At 35.4% G+C, this 15,621-nt stretch overlaps 1 protein-coding gene across 2 annotated transcripts in view; it reads right to left on the bottom strand.

Annotated features, from left to right (window-relative positions):
• Nucleotides 1-5,122: 5,122 nt before the first annotated feature.
• LOC149085974 (ubiquitin carboxyl-terminal hydrolase 24-like) overlaps nucleotides 5,123-15,621 on the bottom strand; it is a 212,670-nt gene continuing 202,171 nt past the window's right edge. For both annotated transcript variants that reach the window (XM_089232271.1, XM_089232272.1), the window contains exons 58-59: nucleotides 11,364-11,538; nucleotides 5,123-11,056 (exon numbers count right to left, since the gene is read on the bottom strand). In XM_089232271.1, coding sequence (XP_089088397.1) covers nucleotides 10,730-11,056; nucleotides 11,364-11,538 — 502 coding nt within the window. In that variant the 3' untranslated portion in view covers nucleotides 5,123-10,729. The remainder of the gene's footprint in view (nucleotides 11,057-11,363; nucleotides 11,539-15,621) is intronic.

The raw sequence follows: 15,621 nt of genomic DNA, 5'->3' as shown, positions 1-15,621 counted from the left end.
AATTGGGTTGCTATATTTTTGAAATATATGACATCCATATTTGTTATGGGCGACTCTTTCTCAGCCACCTCGTTGGCCATTTTGCCTTGTTGTGGCTTTTGTGTTTGTATGAATAACTTATGGTCCATCCTATCCATTCCGTTGAAAATTGTGAACACTTCGATCATATCTTCCCGATACCTGCGTTCATCCAATGTAAGCATATTCAGAAAATCAAGTTTCTCTCAAGCCCCGTGCTGCCAACAAGGACACGCGTAGCTCTTCTCTGCACCTCTTCAACCAGGTCTATGTCCCTCTGTAGGTATGGTCTCCAAAACCTTACAGCATACTCCAGTCCCGGACGAACGCGTTACCATCACTGGGAGTCATCACAGGATGCAATATTGACAGAATTGTTAGATTCTTTTCGGATTATCATAGTCATCTCACTCACTTCGGATTATCAGTCTCTCCATTGATAAGACCGGTAGAACGGCCATAAAAATTTGTTCCGCCAAACCGGCGAATTACTCTCCATGCAGATCAGCTCAGCTTTCGCTGTGTATTTGATCAGTAGGACCCGGATTATATGCAAATGCATTTGCATATTTTGCCCTTTTTCAGCATTAATGCATATCTATATATGTAAAATTGATTTTCTGTGTGTGTATGTTTTCTATACAAATCTACAATTTTAGATCGATCGTCGTCAAATTTTGCATATATACCAAATGGGACCCGATTTGAACGATAGGCTACTTTAAAATTTCGTCACAGCAGGGCAAATGCCCCCGAATGAGCAAAAACTGTCGGGCAACAATAGTTTTTGGGCCTCAACAATCACTTTCGGAACGTTTACTTTGATTACCGTGGTTCCTCAGCAATGCGCTTCAGACGTGTATATGCCTTTACAATGGTTTTTGTCACTTCTTTAACGCTGCCAGCATATTTATAATAGTTTATGACTTTATAATGGTTTGCCACATTTTCAACACTCCCAGTAATGAGACTTTATGAATAGACGTCATAATCATCATCGCTTTGAGGGTCAGGCAAAGGGTGATCCCCATAGAAATCAGTGTTAAAATTGTCGATTTTACTGTATAAATGCGGAAATTTAGTGGGGGGGGGGGGGGGGGGTTCCTGCCACATCAATAATTTTATAAAAAATTTATTGAATTCTCGATTTTTGAAATATTGAGTTCTCTTAGAGATACGAAGCTTAGAAAATTCGATTTGAAGTAATTAGCCGGACCTACTTTTGAATTGAATATCCATGCTATATAACATTGATTTCAATTTTCTTATTTATATCTTCTCAAGCATGAAAATTGATGTTTCCGTATTGTCTTTTAATATTCAACTGCATAAATTCATGTGGGTTAGAATGTTTTAAAATTAATTATAGGCCCGTATAAAGTACATCGAAGAAATTCCCCAGCTTTAACTAAGCACTTTTGAAAGCTGAAACAGGCAGATGGATAACTTGAAGTTTAAACTTCAAGGGGGGGATCGAAATACTTTAGCCCCTCTTGAAAAAGGAAAAAAATATATTTATTTTTACGTTTCTTTATATCTAGATTTGTTTATTTCATGAGTCGCGCAGGAAGTCGCCATATTGGTTAACTTGAACACGGTTTGCATGTCCCTCAAAGAAAGAGGGAGATATCACGTGATCCAAAAAGCCTCATTGAAGAAAACCCGGGCAGCGCCGGGTATTATAGCTAGTAAATGCATACAATCAAGTAATTTTCGGTTGTAAGTGCATATTTTTGAAGGTTTACTTAAGCTCGCTCAATTTTTTAAATAATTTTTCAAATAAATATTGTTCATAATATTTTCATAACATCGATTGTATTTTTTTCCTGCAAGTGAAATTAATTATTTTAAGAATATTAACCGTTTTATTGAAAGGCTATTTCTAGAGATATGACAAAGTGTTAAATTTTTTTTTAGAAATAGTGTCGAAATTCTTTTGTTAATGCTTATTTTCGTTATTGAGCGCAGCTACAGCAAACTGAAAATTAAAAAATGCCTGAACAAAAAACATGTAGTAGTTATTTGCATACGCAGCATATATATATATATATATATATGAGGGAATTTTTTTTTTTTTGTAAATGAATACATATGCACGAAAAGAATAGAAAAAAAGATTCATTTTTAAAACACGTCTGCTTTTTTTTGCATGGTAATTTTTTTAATGTATATTTTCCCATGTTTTGTACATATTTTGACATCTTTGACTTTTTCAAGATTTCTAGTGCATATTATGGGGTGTTTAGTGCATATTTTTGCATTATTAAGTGCATATTTGTATATTTTTAGAGCATATTTTACCACTTTTTTTAGTGCATATAATCTGGGCTCTATCGATAAGTTTTCCAAGGACCAACCCAATTAGTTGGGGGGGGGGGAAGAGAGGGAAGACTGATTTTTTGTATATTCCAGGAGAAAAAGTCTGCACCTAGAAGAAAATAATTTAACGAATCAGAGAAAAAATAAATTTAAAATAATATAATATTGAAAGAAATAATTTAAAAGAATAATATTGAAATAACTTCAATACAGTCATCATACCTCAGCTAACGAATATTTTTTTCTTTTCTCTACACTATCTGATGTGGCCTGCCCCCAAACCTAATTTTGTAAAAATGAAATAAGCAGCACATTTATAGGTCGCTAAAGTGACCCGTAACACAATTCCAAACAATTTAAGCGGTCCGTCGCACATTTTCAGATCATTTAAGTGACCCGATACACAGCTCCAGAACCCTTAAGCAATCCGTAGCACATTTGAAGATCCCTTAAGTTACATGTACCCCCCCCCCCCAGTGTTTTATGAAAGTTGCTTTGAAATTTTGGGAAGAAGCATGGAATGAATTAAACAATTTATAATAGAAGCCTATGAAAAATCACGTTTCGGCTAACAAATGCGATTCCGGAACGAATTATCTTTGTTAGTGGGATTATCACTGTATTCAGAGATAACCTCAGAATTATTCAAAGAAATGATTTCAGAATTAAAGCGTTCGGCTGAACAACGGTTTATATCATTTTTTCAAACTTCATAGGAGAGACAATAAGTCATCGCTGAATTAGGGAAACATTTTTTTAGCATAGATTTTTGCATAGGGAAACAAGTTTTTTGCTGTGCAAAGTTGCATAGCAACTGCATCTGTTGGTTTCTTTGGAGCCAGAAGGCCTTAGGGTGATATCACCCCTTGCCCCTTACAGACATGGGTACCTCTGGAAAACATTTTATTCAATAAATATTCAAATATAAAAATAAATCGTCAAAATTACGTAAGACAACGATCGATCGAATATTAATACGTGTACAGTATCTTTTTCTGCAGGATCTTGCTTTTAGGAATGTGTAACAGAAGCCATATGGAGCATTATTCCATCGAAAAACTGATTTTGCAAAGATGTAACATAGGCAGTTCAATAACTGGCTGTAAGCTTTAATTAACAAAATAAATTAATTAATTTTAAGAATTGGTAGAAGAAATGAATTCAGAATTACTCTAAATAGATAAGTATAAGATTCAGGAAGCAAAATAAGAAACCTCATGAGAAAATTCAGAAAGAGGAATTCATGAGTAACCAACCTCTTTTACTCATATGATCACGTGACAAAGGCTTTGGGTAAGGGAAAAAATGTAGATGTTGTTTACCTTGATTTCCAAAGGCATTCGGTCGGGTCCAATATAGTAAGGGATTATTACTCTTGAAGCGTTTACTTGAGATTGGGGGCAACTTGCTGAATTGGACATAATCATGGTAAATAGATTAGTTACAGCGGTTTACGGTGAATTCTCTGATTCGAAAGGTGTTACAAGTGGAGTCCCTCAGGAAAGTATCCTTGGCACGATACTTTTTTCACTTTTTATCGATAGACTTGATCAGGATATCGATGGGACTGTTAGCAAATTTGCAGATGGCATGAAGCTAACGGGTGTAGTTAGGAATCAAAGCAACAGGATTTCAGCTTGGGCAAATGAATGGAGCATGAAGTTTAGCATTGACAAGTGCATGGTTGCTCATTTTGGTTTGAATAACCCTGTTTCTCTTATGAGTTGAATGGTGTCACTATCCCAGATGCAAATAGGGTCATCCTTTTGGAAATTCTCATTGACGAGTGGCTTAGGTTTTCTGAACATTGTTCAGCGATGGTAAAAAAAAACTGAATAGTATGCTCTGTTTCACTTTTAAACAAGTCTCTTCTTCTGTTCTCTGAAAGTCATTCTTCCACTTTTCCAAGGCTTAGTTCATCTTGGACTGGAGTATGCTGTGAGGTTTTGGAGACCATACCTACAGAGAGACATAGACTTGGTTGAAAGAGTGCAGAGAAGTGATATGTGTGTCCTTATTGGCACACAGAGCTTGAGTTATGAGGAGAGACTTCATTTTTTGAATGTTTACATTGGATGAATGCAGGTGTCAGGAAGATATGATCAGTGTTCAAAATTTTCAATGGGATGAACAGGATGGACCATGAACTTTTAGTACACCACCAGTCGACTGGTTTTACAAGGGGATAACCTCTCATTGTCCCTAACCAATTGATACTGGTGTCCCGCAGGGAATTTTTTTCTAATAGGTTTGTTAATAAATGGAATAGCTTATCCCTGGAGGTAGTAATTTGTAATACAATTGACATGTTTAAAAAGAAATATGATAAACATGTTGGGGTATAAATCGAGAAGTTATCCATACTTAGAATAAGACAACCATGAACATTCTTTATGGGCATTGTATAATATTTCTTCATGTATATATATTGTTCGTAATTGCATTTTTAACTGAGTTGCTGTATTTTTGAAATATATGACATCCATATTTGTTATGGGCATCCTTTTCTCAGCCACCTCATTGGGCATTTGCCTGTTGTGGTGTTGTATTTGTATTTAAAATGTATTTGAGGTTCCAATTTAACTCAAAGCCCATTGGTCTATCTGTTTGAATTCCATCTTATAGTTCATAGCCCACAGGCTACGTGGAAAGTTTTAATTTCGCCTGCATTGCCCGAAAGGTCGTAGACCTCCCTCGGTGTAAAACCATAAGAAAGTTTTGCTGAGAGATTTTTTTTTTTCAAATATATATAATATATTTCAATTTTTATAATATACATGTATGTATAATGATAATATATTATATAATCTCTCTGAAAAACACAGAAAATATGACAAACGATGGCAGTTTTCTCGCAAACTCCTCTAACATTAATTAGTTTGAACAGAGTTATATTTTAAAAAAAAGAAATCGCTGCTTGTTTTATGTGTTATAGTATTTACAACAAATTTACAAAAAAAAATCTTGAGTCATCGAGTTTCGAACAATTCCAAAGGGGTGGAAAAAAGTATAAGAAACAACAGCTCATGTAACAACGTGTATATCGTGAGCAACAACAATCGTGTGTTAAAGGGCCAACACAAGAAAAAATATAAACGAACAATATCAAAACTTTTTTAAACGAACGCCTGATGCAGCCTGTTCATTTTAAGTAACAATATTAGTATTGGCTGTAATTACATTCTTTAAAAAAAAAACTTCTCAAAGTTGTAAAAATGATCACACAGAACACATTTCAATGTGCCAAGAAGGGGAAAAATATAGACCAATAACAAACATTTGCTTAAACAAAACTAGTCTTCAATTACAATAAGACGACTCGAATGATTTGATTTTTCTGAGTCTTTTGCTTGGCTAATATTTTCTTACTCGGATAATCATATAATGATTTTAATTTTTATTCTCGGAAAAAAGCAAATTTTGTCAATAAAAACAATTTCTTATTCCATTCCATCAGAAACTGGCAAAAACGATATTTGATTTTTGTTCACAATGTTTCGTGACTCGTTGAATTTCAAAAATTTCGGATTTGATTCTTTATATATTCATAAAAAGATCATAAGTTCATGAAGGAATTTTCGATTTGTAATCATTCTTTGTTCTGCACTCATTTCAAGACGACAGACATCGGTTATTATTTACAATTAAAAAACCTGCTTGTAATACAAATCAGCAAGAATCTCAAACTTCGAGCGAAAAAAACACAGCACATCACAATAGTTCACTTTAATATGGGGGAAATTTAAAATTAACATCACGAAAATCGTAACAACAACAAATGAATTACCAACAAAAAAAAAAACAACTGATAATGAACGAATCCAACCAGATTAGTGGAATGACTATTAATAATAGCCCACTGATATCATGCGAACAAGATAGTGTTCTCTATAATACAGGTAGAATATTACCTAATCTGTCAAACAAAAGGGACAAGTTCAAGTGGAACATAAAACACCATAGCAACTTTGTCTTATCTCTCACTGTTTTTGAGTTATGGTGGGCAGAAGGAAATTGTGCCAAATTTAAAAAAATTAGATTTATGAAGTTCGTGTTCCCGAAAGACTTACACGCAAACTAAGCATCCATTTGGAAAGAACAGAAAAAAATCCCATAAGGTGACACCAATTCCATCAGAATAACCAGATTTAATGGCGAACTACAAGCGCTGAAAGATTGGCGAAGTGCAAAATAAATTGTTACCGAAATGTAACCACCAATTTCTAATGTCTACTTCAAATGGCGAATGTTTACTACAAACAGTGATTTCTGTGATGTATTGAAAACAAAGGGCTAAATTTCTCCTGAACTAGATCACAGATATGGTTTATTGCAGGCTCTTTTGAAAGCTGGTGGAATGGACAAGTTTTTGGCAAATTTGAAGGATTGCAGCTAGAAGGGTGTTAGCAGAATTGGTGATTATAGACATTTTCCAATAATTCAATTTTGCACTTGGTCAATCTTTCAGCAGTTGTAGCTAGTCATTAAATCCAAATATTACCATGGAATTGGCATCACCATATGGGATTTTTTCTGCTTTTTCCAAATATGTGCTTAATTTGCATGTAGGTCTTTCAGGAACCTCACAAATTGAGCTTTTTTCAGATTTGGCAAAAATTTCCCTTTCTTCCACCTCCGTTTCTTCTTCCCATCAAGAAGGATGAAAAAGGACAGAGTTGCTATGGTATTTTATGTTTCACTTGAGATCGTCTATCATCTCCTTTGGTTTGGCAGATTAGGCAAAATTCATCCTTAATAAAGAAACTTTGGGCATGATTTGTTCCATGTAAAACAATGGTTCTTAACCAGGGGTCCATGGATAGGTTACAGTGCGTTCATGAGCTTATATGAAAAACAATCAACTTATTAAAACAAACAAGACTTTTGGTGGCAATCATGTAATGAAAGATTGATATTTTTGGGTTGTTAGGGTGGCATAATAGAACGTTTTTATCTTCTAACGTTTCATTCATTCAGGTGATTCAAGGAAGCCTTATGTTATGGTAAAGAAGCTTATATTCACCTCTTCTCCCCGTTTGTGATGCACTGTATTGTCGAGATTGGTCAGCAGAGTAAAAGTTTTACTATTGGCAGATGTTTGCACAAAAGGCTCTGTATAAAGTGATGGTGTCACTTTTATCATCTTTATGGCTAGAAACCAAGCACTTGATTTTCATTCTCTCACATTTGGGTGTTATCCAAGACATTATTGTGATATTTGGTCTTCTGGCCCAGTCTTCAATTCCACCTATGTCTACCTAATCTTGCAGATACAGATCGATTCGTGATGAAAACTTCTCCACAACTGCATGGGCTCCCATATACTCCAACTATTTTTAGACTGTCACATTGATCTTTAGCCAACCCAAAACATAGTTTTTGAAATTCAGTTACTTGCTTGAAGATGGTCTCAATACCACATTTTCTCAGACTTTTCTGTTCAAGTGTTCTCCAAGTATAAAAACCTTCTAGGTAAATGGATAGTCTACGAAGTACTTGCAAACTGGAAGAATACTCCACAGAGAAAAAAAGTTTCTGCCCTATATTCCTGAATCACATCCAGAATCAGGCGACATCTGAAAAAATTTGGTATCAAGACACTTTTCAAGTCAGTAACTAAGTTTCAAAAATCTACGTGAATGTCTCAGGTTAGCCAAAGATCAATGTGATGGTCTAACAACTGGAGTATATGGAATCCCATACAATTGTGGAGAAATTTATATAGGAACTACAAAAAGATAAGTATCTGCCAGATTACGTGAGCATAAATGGCATTGTAGACTGGGCCAGGTTGCCAAGTCGACCACAACCAAGCATACCTTGACCAAAGATCATATTCTCTTGGATACTAAGATGTTGCCTAGTAGCATCAAATATTACTCGCATATTTTCAGGAAGCAATCAAAATTCAAAAAGCATAACTGTTTCAATAGGAAAGAAGAGAATCAAAATCATGCGCACACAAGTGCTTGGCTTCCAGCCATAAAGATGATGAACGTGACACCATCACTTTATCCAAAAGCATCTGGTAACAACATCAGCCAATAGAAAAACTCCTGCTTAACTGACCAATTCTGGAAAAATTCAAATGACAGGACCCACTTTTATGCATTGCAGAGTGATTGATGTAGTGAAAAACCATGAATGACATTGGAACGGTACTTGTAGCACCATAAATGTGAGTGCAGGATGTAGACAAAGAAAGAAGATCTCACCAAAGGGTTGGTGCATTAGATGCTCACTAGAGACTTTAACAGATTTGAAGAAATTCCTTAGCCAAACCCCCCAGTGAGGTCTTCTTTGTCTTCGCCCACATTTATAGTGCTACAGATACCATTCAAATGTTGTTTATGTTCTTTTGTTACTTGGATCAATTTTTCAATGACTAAAAGTTGATGTTGCAATTCAAATTTTTGAAATTTTTTTGTTGTGATCATAACTGCTTTTTTTTATATCCTCTAGTGCAGCAGTTCTCAACCTTTTTTACTCTCTGAGGCCTTTCTGGTGTATAACTTCTATGGTGGAGCCCCATTTGCCTATTCTTTATTTATTCATCAAAGTTACTGCTTTATTTTTGTTATTATTTTTTCAAATAAACCTTTTTTTAAATATTTTTCTTGAATGACAGCGGAGCCTCTAAGAAGTGAGCCCAGAGGGCTCCATGGAACACCGGTTGAGGATCATTGCTCTAGCGCATATTCTAAAGTGCTTACATCTCAAATTTCTTCCACATACATTTATTTTTACTGCTGCTGGGGTGGGGGGGGGGGGTAGTATATCTGCAAAGTTATTTTACAACAACCCTGTACAAGCTTCTTTCCAGACATAAGACTTTCTTAAAAATGTTGGCCATCAGTGGAACGTCAGAAGATGAAAACTTCCATGTCGTCCTAACCATCAGAAAGCAATGAGGTTTTGAAAAGGGATTCGTGGCCTTCCTATTATTGGTGCGGGAGGGGGTCCCTGACCTTTGTCTTATTGATACAAAGAGTCAAGAGCCCCTGCTGTAGAAGATCAAGTTTAAAACTAAGAAATTGTTATTTCTAAATTGGCAAAAAATTAAGCTTTCAGATTCTCGTTTCATTCTTTAAACTGGTGATTCAATTAGGATTACTGCAAAGATAAACAACAATACAGATACACACAAATTCGTTCCTTTAAAAAAAAACAAAAAAACATTCCATAGGCAACGTATATTATAGCTCAAATTATTTATGTTCATATATATACACACTTCAACGAAACACCAATTTTCATGCTGCTTCTAAAAAAAGCACCAAAATAATGTTACTCTTTTTTCACGACAACAAATATAACTTGTACGCATGATGACATCTCTGTTTCACGAGCCCAAGCATATCTTTTCATGGTCATCTATATGACCACTCGGAATTGTTTCTCCCTACCCAAAAAGGTTCCACTGATAAGTTTATTACATTATAAAAATGACACTAACTCATGTTTGTTAATCAACTTAATTTGAATCAAGGTGTGATCTGATCTAAAATTGATATTATAACATTATCAAGGTAAGAATAAGTCAGTAACAATGTGAGGAACTTGACACTTTCCCAGTAATTACATTCAGACCACACAGCATTCACTGATTTAAAAAAAAGAAGACAATTTTGATACTTCTGGTTCACAGAACAGTATTTGATTGTTATTAGTCAACAAAGTTTCGTTCAATACTAAATAACTTTCCATGTATGTTCTCGGAACAATGATGAGCAAACCAATCAGCACAACATTAACATTTCTAGATTAGCAGTTACTTCACATTAGTTACCCACCAACGTGATGTGCTCTTATGTAACACAACCATGAACGGGCGATAATAACTAGAAAGAATTCGGCAAAGTTCTCATAGTTATTTCATCACTTCATACATCATTTAAAAACAAGAAAAAAAAGTAGCACCAATTTTCCAGAGCATGTTATGTATTGCCATCGGACATTAATGAAAGAATAGGTTCCACCAATACCATTTCAACATGCAACCAGAGTTCCATTTCATGTGAGTATTTTAAGGCAAAAAAAATTGATGATACAATAATAAGGCAAAACAATTGACTCAATGATTTCATTAAAGAGTATTACAGAAATTTTTGAAAATGAAAGATATGCTTCTTTTCGAATGTATAAATGTTTGAATCAAAAGGGGAGGGGGATCAACATTCTTCAAAGGAGGGAAAAAACATAACCCATATAAATATAACATAATCAATTGGCGAGTACTGCAATAACTCAAAAATAATAAGATAAAAACTTCAACAGTCAATTCCAAAATTGGTTTTTTTCCCTTGGAAACTTCTTTAGTATAGTTACTGACAACAACTAACGATGATTCATTAAGGCGAAAAAAAAGTTAACCAAGGCGAAATTTTCTTTTTCAAAAGTTTGTTTTCTTTTTTAATTCTATTTCGTAAAACTCCCTGATTCTCGGGTTGTTGAGGGCGTATGAAACTGGCTGGGATGATGATGATGAAGAGGACTCTAAACTCATTCTACGCTCTTCAAAATTTCCTGTTTTCAATCTATCGTTAAAAAGAATGGTAGACCTTTTAACCTTTCTCCCTCCTTCCGGGAAATAGATCTTATGGTCTAGCTTTGGGCTTTTGAGCTGAACCACAGACTCTTCATCCATCTCCATGTTCAACTCTGGACTTTCCGGGGAATCTAGAGCAGTTAGCAGTGCTGTTGCTCCATCCAGTGTATCCTGGCAAAATAAGCAAGCAATCAAATCATTGTTTTTTGTGCCTCAGAAATACAATGAAAATGTATTAAAAAACTAATTGTTCTGACAATTTGTTCTAATTAATAATATGCTAATAATCTGTTCTGACAAACTAATTGTTCTTTTAATTAGGTTGCTGTATTTGAAAAATATGTGGCATGTTTTTCTCAACCACCTCGTTAGGCAGTTTGTTGTGGCCTTGTGTTTGTATTTATAGTTCATTTCCCTCATGAAAATAACTTTTACAAAAACTGGTTGGATTATATAAACTTCTGCATGAAACCCATACCTGAGCACTGACTGTTCGCTGGAAGTTTTTTGCATTTGAATCCTCATTTGACACTGGAATGGTTGAGCTGCCGCTCACAGCACCACTCAGTTCCGACATCATCTTCTTCAGCCAATTGACGGACCAATGCCATTTATTCGGGGTTTGCATCAAGTACTCTTTTGCAACCGAGCACCTGAAAAATTAGTTAATACATCAATATGTTATGCAAGTTAAATTTGGTCGATTTGGTATATGACAAGACGACACTCAAGAATCATGTAATAAGCAACTAATTTTAATGTATTTTCTGGTAATATCAGCAAATGATATCACAGAAACTTAATTGTTCTTATGAAGTTTTTCACACAAACTAGCAGAAATACCTAGTGTTGTCATAAGATAAGAAGTGTTATGGAGAATGGGAAAAATGGAAGATGTAGGGTGACTATTATTATTATTGTCATCTCACACATAGATATTGATCATTAGTATTTTTGTTCATTGTGACATGTCGTGGTAATTGAAGGAAAATGTACCATGACTATTATTATTAATTCCACTCATTCATCGTACACATGTGTATGCACATAATTTTCTCCATCACATAACGTAAACCCCACACAAAAACACTCCATATTATCACTAATTATCATCATTATTATTTTTATATGATATTCAAGGAAAGTGATAAAAAAATATCATTTTTATGTCATCTTAAAAGATCCCCATGTCACAACTTCATGTTCCCAATCACCCTGTATGTAATCCCCACCCTGAATTGATTAACACATGCAAAAATTAAAACCCTAATTTTCTGCCTCAACTTTTTTCCTCAACACCGAGAATGGTATCAATCTGCGGCAAATAATTTGAGGAGAATTCAAATTTAAAATTTCTAGCCAATAGACCAGAAATTTTTGCAGAAATTCAATATCTTGTGTAAATCCCAGTCTTTGCAAAAATTACGTCCTAACATGAAATGACATTTTTCATTTTGTTTGTTGGTGACTCATCAAAACCTTTCTCCACTTCAGAGGGGAGTCTTTTTGCGCGTTTTCATCGATAAGGCATGGCGTGGCAGTCTCCCGACCCCTCTGCAACCAATCAGGTGGACTGAAAAGTTGGACATCAGGAGAGAGTTTGTCAAAAACAGGGCTTTTTCCTGAAAGACTCATAAGTAGATAGACATGAAAGACGAGTCTCCTCTCGGGGAGCATGCAATGTTTTCCGCCGTGGTCGGGATACTAAGGAACATCAACCTCTCTCCAGCTAGATTAGGGGGCCTTCAACCCGTGACCCGCCAAAACATTTTGATCGATTGAGGCAATATCATTAAAAAATAAGGTAAAACGAAGATTTAAGCAAAAAAAAGCCACCCAGCTTCATAGACTTGTAACAAACACAGGCTGATCAGTGTACAGTATTTAGCTTTTTAATAAGGCCTTAAATGCAGAAGAAACTCCATCATACATTTCTTCACCATGTAACTTCGTGTACATTCCATCCTTCTTGAGTGGGAGAAAGCAAAAATGAACGGAATTCCCATAGTATTGTATTTCTCGGGTGCATGGTTGGGAAAGGAGCATGTAGATGCATGCATCTTGATTGGTTGGAGGAAGGATTTGTACAATATTGGTACAGTTAGTTTACTTGTGTTTTTAGTCTTTGAAGCCTTTGGTCAGAAGCCTTTTAGTCTGTAAATGAGTGCACTGTGGCGAACCGTAATAGTGGAAAAAAGAAAGTTGAAGAAAAAATGAGATTTTTCAGAGAAAAGTTGTCATTCCTTTATTTTTTCGTCAAACAGAAGGCTAATTCAGTTTGTCTCATTTACAATGAGAGCATAGCCATTATGAAAGAATACAATATTAAGAGACCTTACGATACCAAGAATAGTACAAAGTATTCTGGATTGGAGGGACATTTTCAAAGTGAAAAATTTAATGAATTGAAATCAAAGCTGAACTGTCAACAGTCTTTATTTTTCCGAAGAAATGAACAGTCTAAAAATTGTGTTCGTGTTGGTTATATAATAGCAGAAAAAATTTTGAAACGTGGGAATCCCTTCGTTGATGGAGAATTCGTTTAAGAATGCCTTCAATCTGTAGTTGATGTGCTTTGCCCATCACAGGCTCAAGCTGTTTCGAACATTAGTTTGTCTGGTGTAACAGTAGCAAAATTCATGGAGGATCTGTCAGCAGATATATGCAAGACCCTCAAATGCAAATGTGAGAAATTTTTCTTTTACTCAGTAGCTATGGATGAATCGACGGAAGTATTGACAAAAACTTAAAAATTGTTGAGGAGTTAGCTAGTGTTGTTTCACTTAAGGATACCACACAAAGTTTCGACTTATATTCAAGTTTGGCAGAAACATTGGCTGAATGTTAGTTGGACTTAGGCAATATCTGACATAACTACAGATGGTGCTCCCTCTATGACCAGTCAGAAAACAGGGGTAATCACATTGATAAAAGTCAGATGCAGAGAAATGTGGAAATATAATGATGATGGCTTTCCACTGCATCATACACCAGGAAAACTTGTGCAAAAAGTTTTTCTCCAACTTTGAACGTGTATTGTCTGTTGTAGTGAAAGCAGTTAATTTCATTCGATCCATAGGACTTAACCATAGACAGTTTCAAAAGTTCTTAGAGAATTTGGAAGCTCAGCATGGCGACGTTATTTATTATTCAGAAGTATGCTGGTTGAGCCGGAGGAAGATGCTTCAGCACTTGTTTTCCTTGAAGGAGAAAGTTGATGAATTCATGAAAACCAAAGGAAACCTTATTGGAGAGTTTCAAGATAAAAAGTGGATGAGAGATTTCACACTTCTTGTCGATATCACTGGTCATATGAATGATATAAACTATCACTTACTGGGAAAAGACCTACTTGTCCATAATCTTTACGACAACGTGAAAGCATTCAAAACTAAATTAGTCCTTTGAAAAAGTCAATTGCAAAACAAAAACTGCATACATTTTCCTAAATTATTGGAGTTAGTAAATAGATCTACAACTATGAAACTGGATGATTATATACAGTGCATTTCAAATCCAAGAATGGAATTCAGAAGCAGATTTTCTGACTTCCGCGAGAACAAAATTTCTATGAAAATGTTTTCCTCACCATTCTCGGTCGATATTGAAAGTGTTCCACCAGAGCTACAATTAGAATTTGCATATTTGCAATGTGACTGCAGTTAAATGCAAGTTTTTTTAAATTCCTTCATTAATTGAGTTTTATTCTAAGTATGTGTCCGAAGAAAAGTATCCAGAAATACGCAAACATGCATCGTTCATGTCTTCTATATTTGGCACCACAAACATATGTGAACAGTTTAGTCGAATGAAGAATACAAAATCAAAAACTAGAAAAAGTCTGACTGATCAGCATTTGTAGGATACTTCACAAATAGCAACAACACAAGCAAGAACTGTCCCAGAGCTGCTCCCAGCATCTGGAGCTGATACTCGTATACTCATGATACCAATTAATACCACTCAATTATTCAACCCTTACGTTCTCAAGTCGGAGTAAAAGATTATTTATTTACAGCTATAACAAATAATGTATATATGAGGATATTTTTAAATTACATACTTATAAATCAGTATGTATGTTTTATGCTACTACTCCTTGAGCGAGAGAGGAATGGGGAAAGCAATAGGTCAAGACTTGATAAGCAACAAGCAATAAGTCCCCCCAGGCTTTCATCATCTTCCGCTCCTTCGGACAACCACTTCTCGCCAAGACCTAGTTCCTTCTGCCTCTTCCAACCACCTTCTCTCCTCCTTTTTCCTCCTGTTCTGTCTTCTAAACATCACACCCCCTTTGGGTCCTTCTAGAATCCCCTACTGGAATCTCGCTGCTGCCCTGATGTCTACATATCAACGATATATATAGAATCCATCTGGCACTCCTTCTTAAGATACCACTGCCCAAAGGGCAGGGTCAATTCCGAGAATCTGCACAAGGCGTTGGAAGTAACACCTGTGCATATAGGTGCCTCACCTATTTCTATACACGGATTTGCTCATTTCTGAATAAGGTCCAACCCAATTCCCAAACTGTCTGGCGTCGTAAATATAAATATATTCTAAAAGGCTTCATTAAAATTAAGTGATAATAAAGTAAAAAGAGTGTGAATAAATATTAATTAATAATTCTACAAATTAATGTAACAAGTTAGCGAGTAGCTTGTTACATTCCTCCCCCCTTAGAAAAGAACCTGCAGAGGAACGAGCAGGTTTGGGGGAAAAAAAAAGGGGCAGTC

The sequence above is a fragment of the Pholcus phalangioides genome, unplaced genomic scaffold, assembly GCF_987345545.1.
Source record: "Pholcus phalangioides strain wild (caught in Gottingen) unplaced genomic scaffold, Ppha-v1.0 ptg000005l_1, whole genome shotgun sequence".
Lineage (NCBI taxonomy): Eukaryota > Metazoa > Arthropoda > Arachnida > Araneae > Pholcidae > Pholcus > Pholcus phalangioides.
The sequence above is the reverse complement of the archived record's forward strand: the minus strand, read 5'-3'. Positions and strand labels throughout refer to the sequence as shown.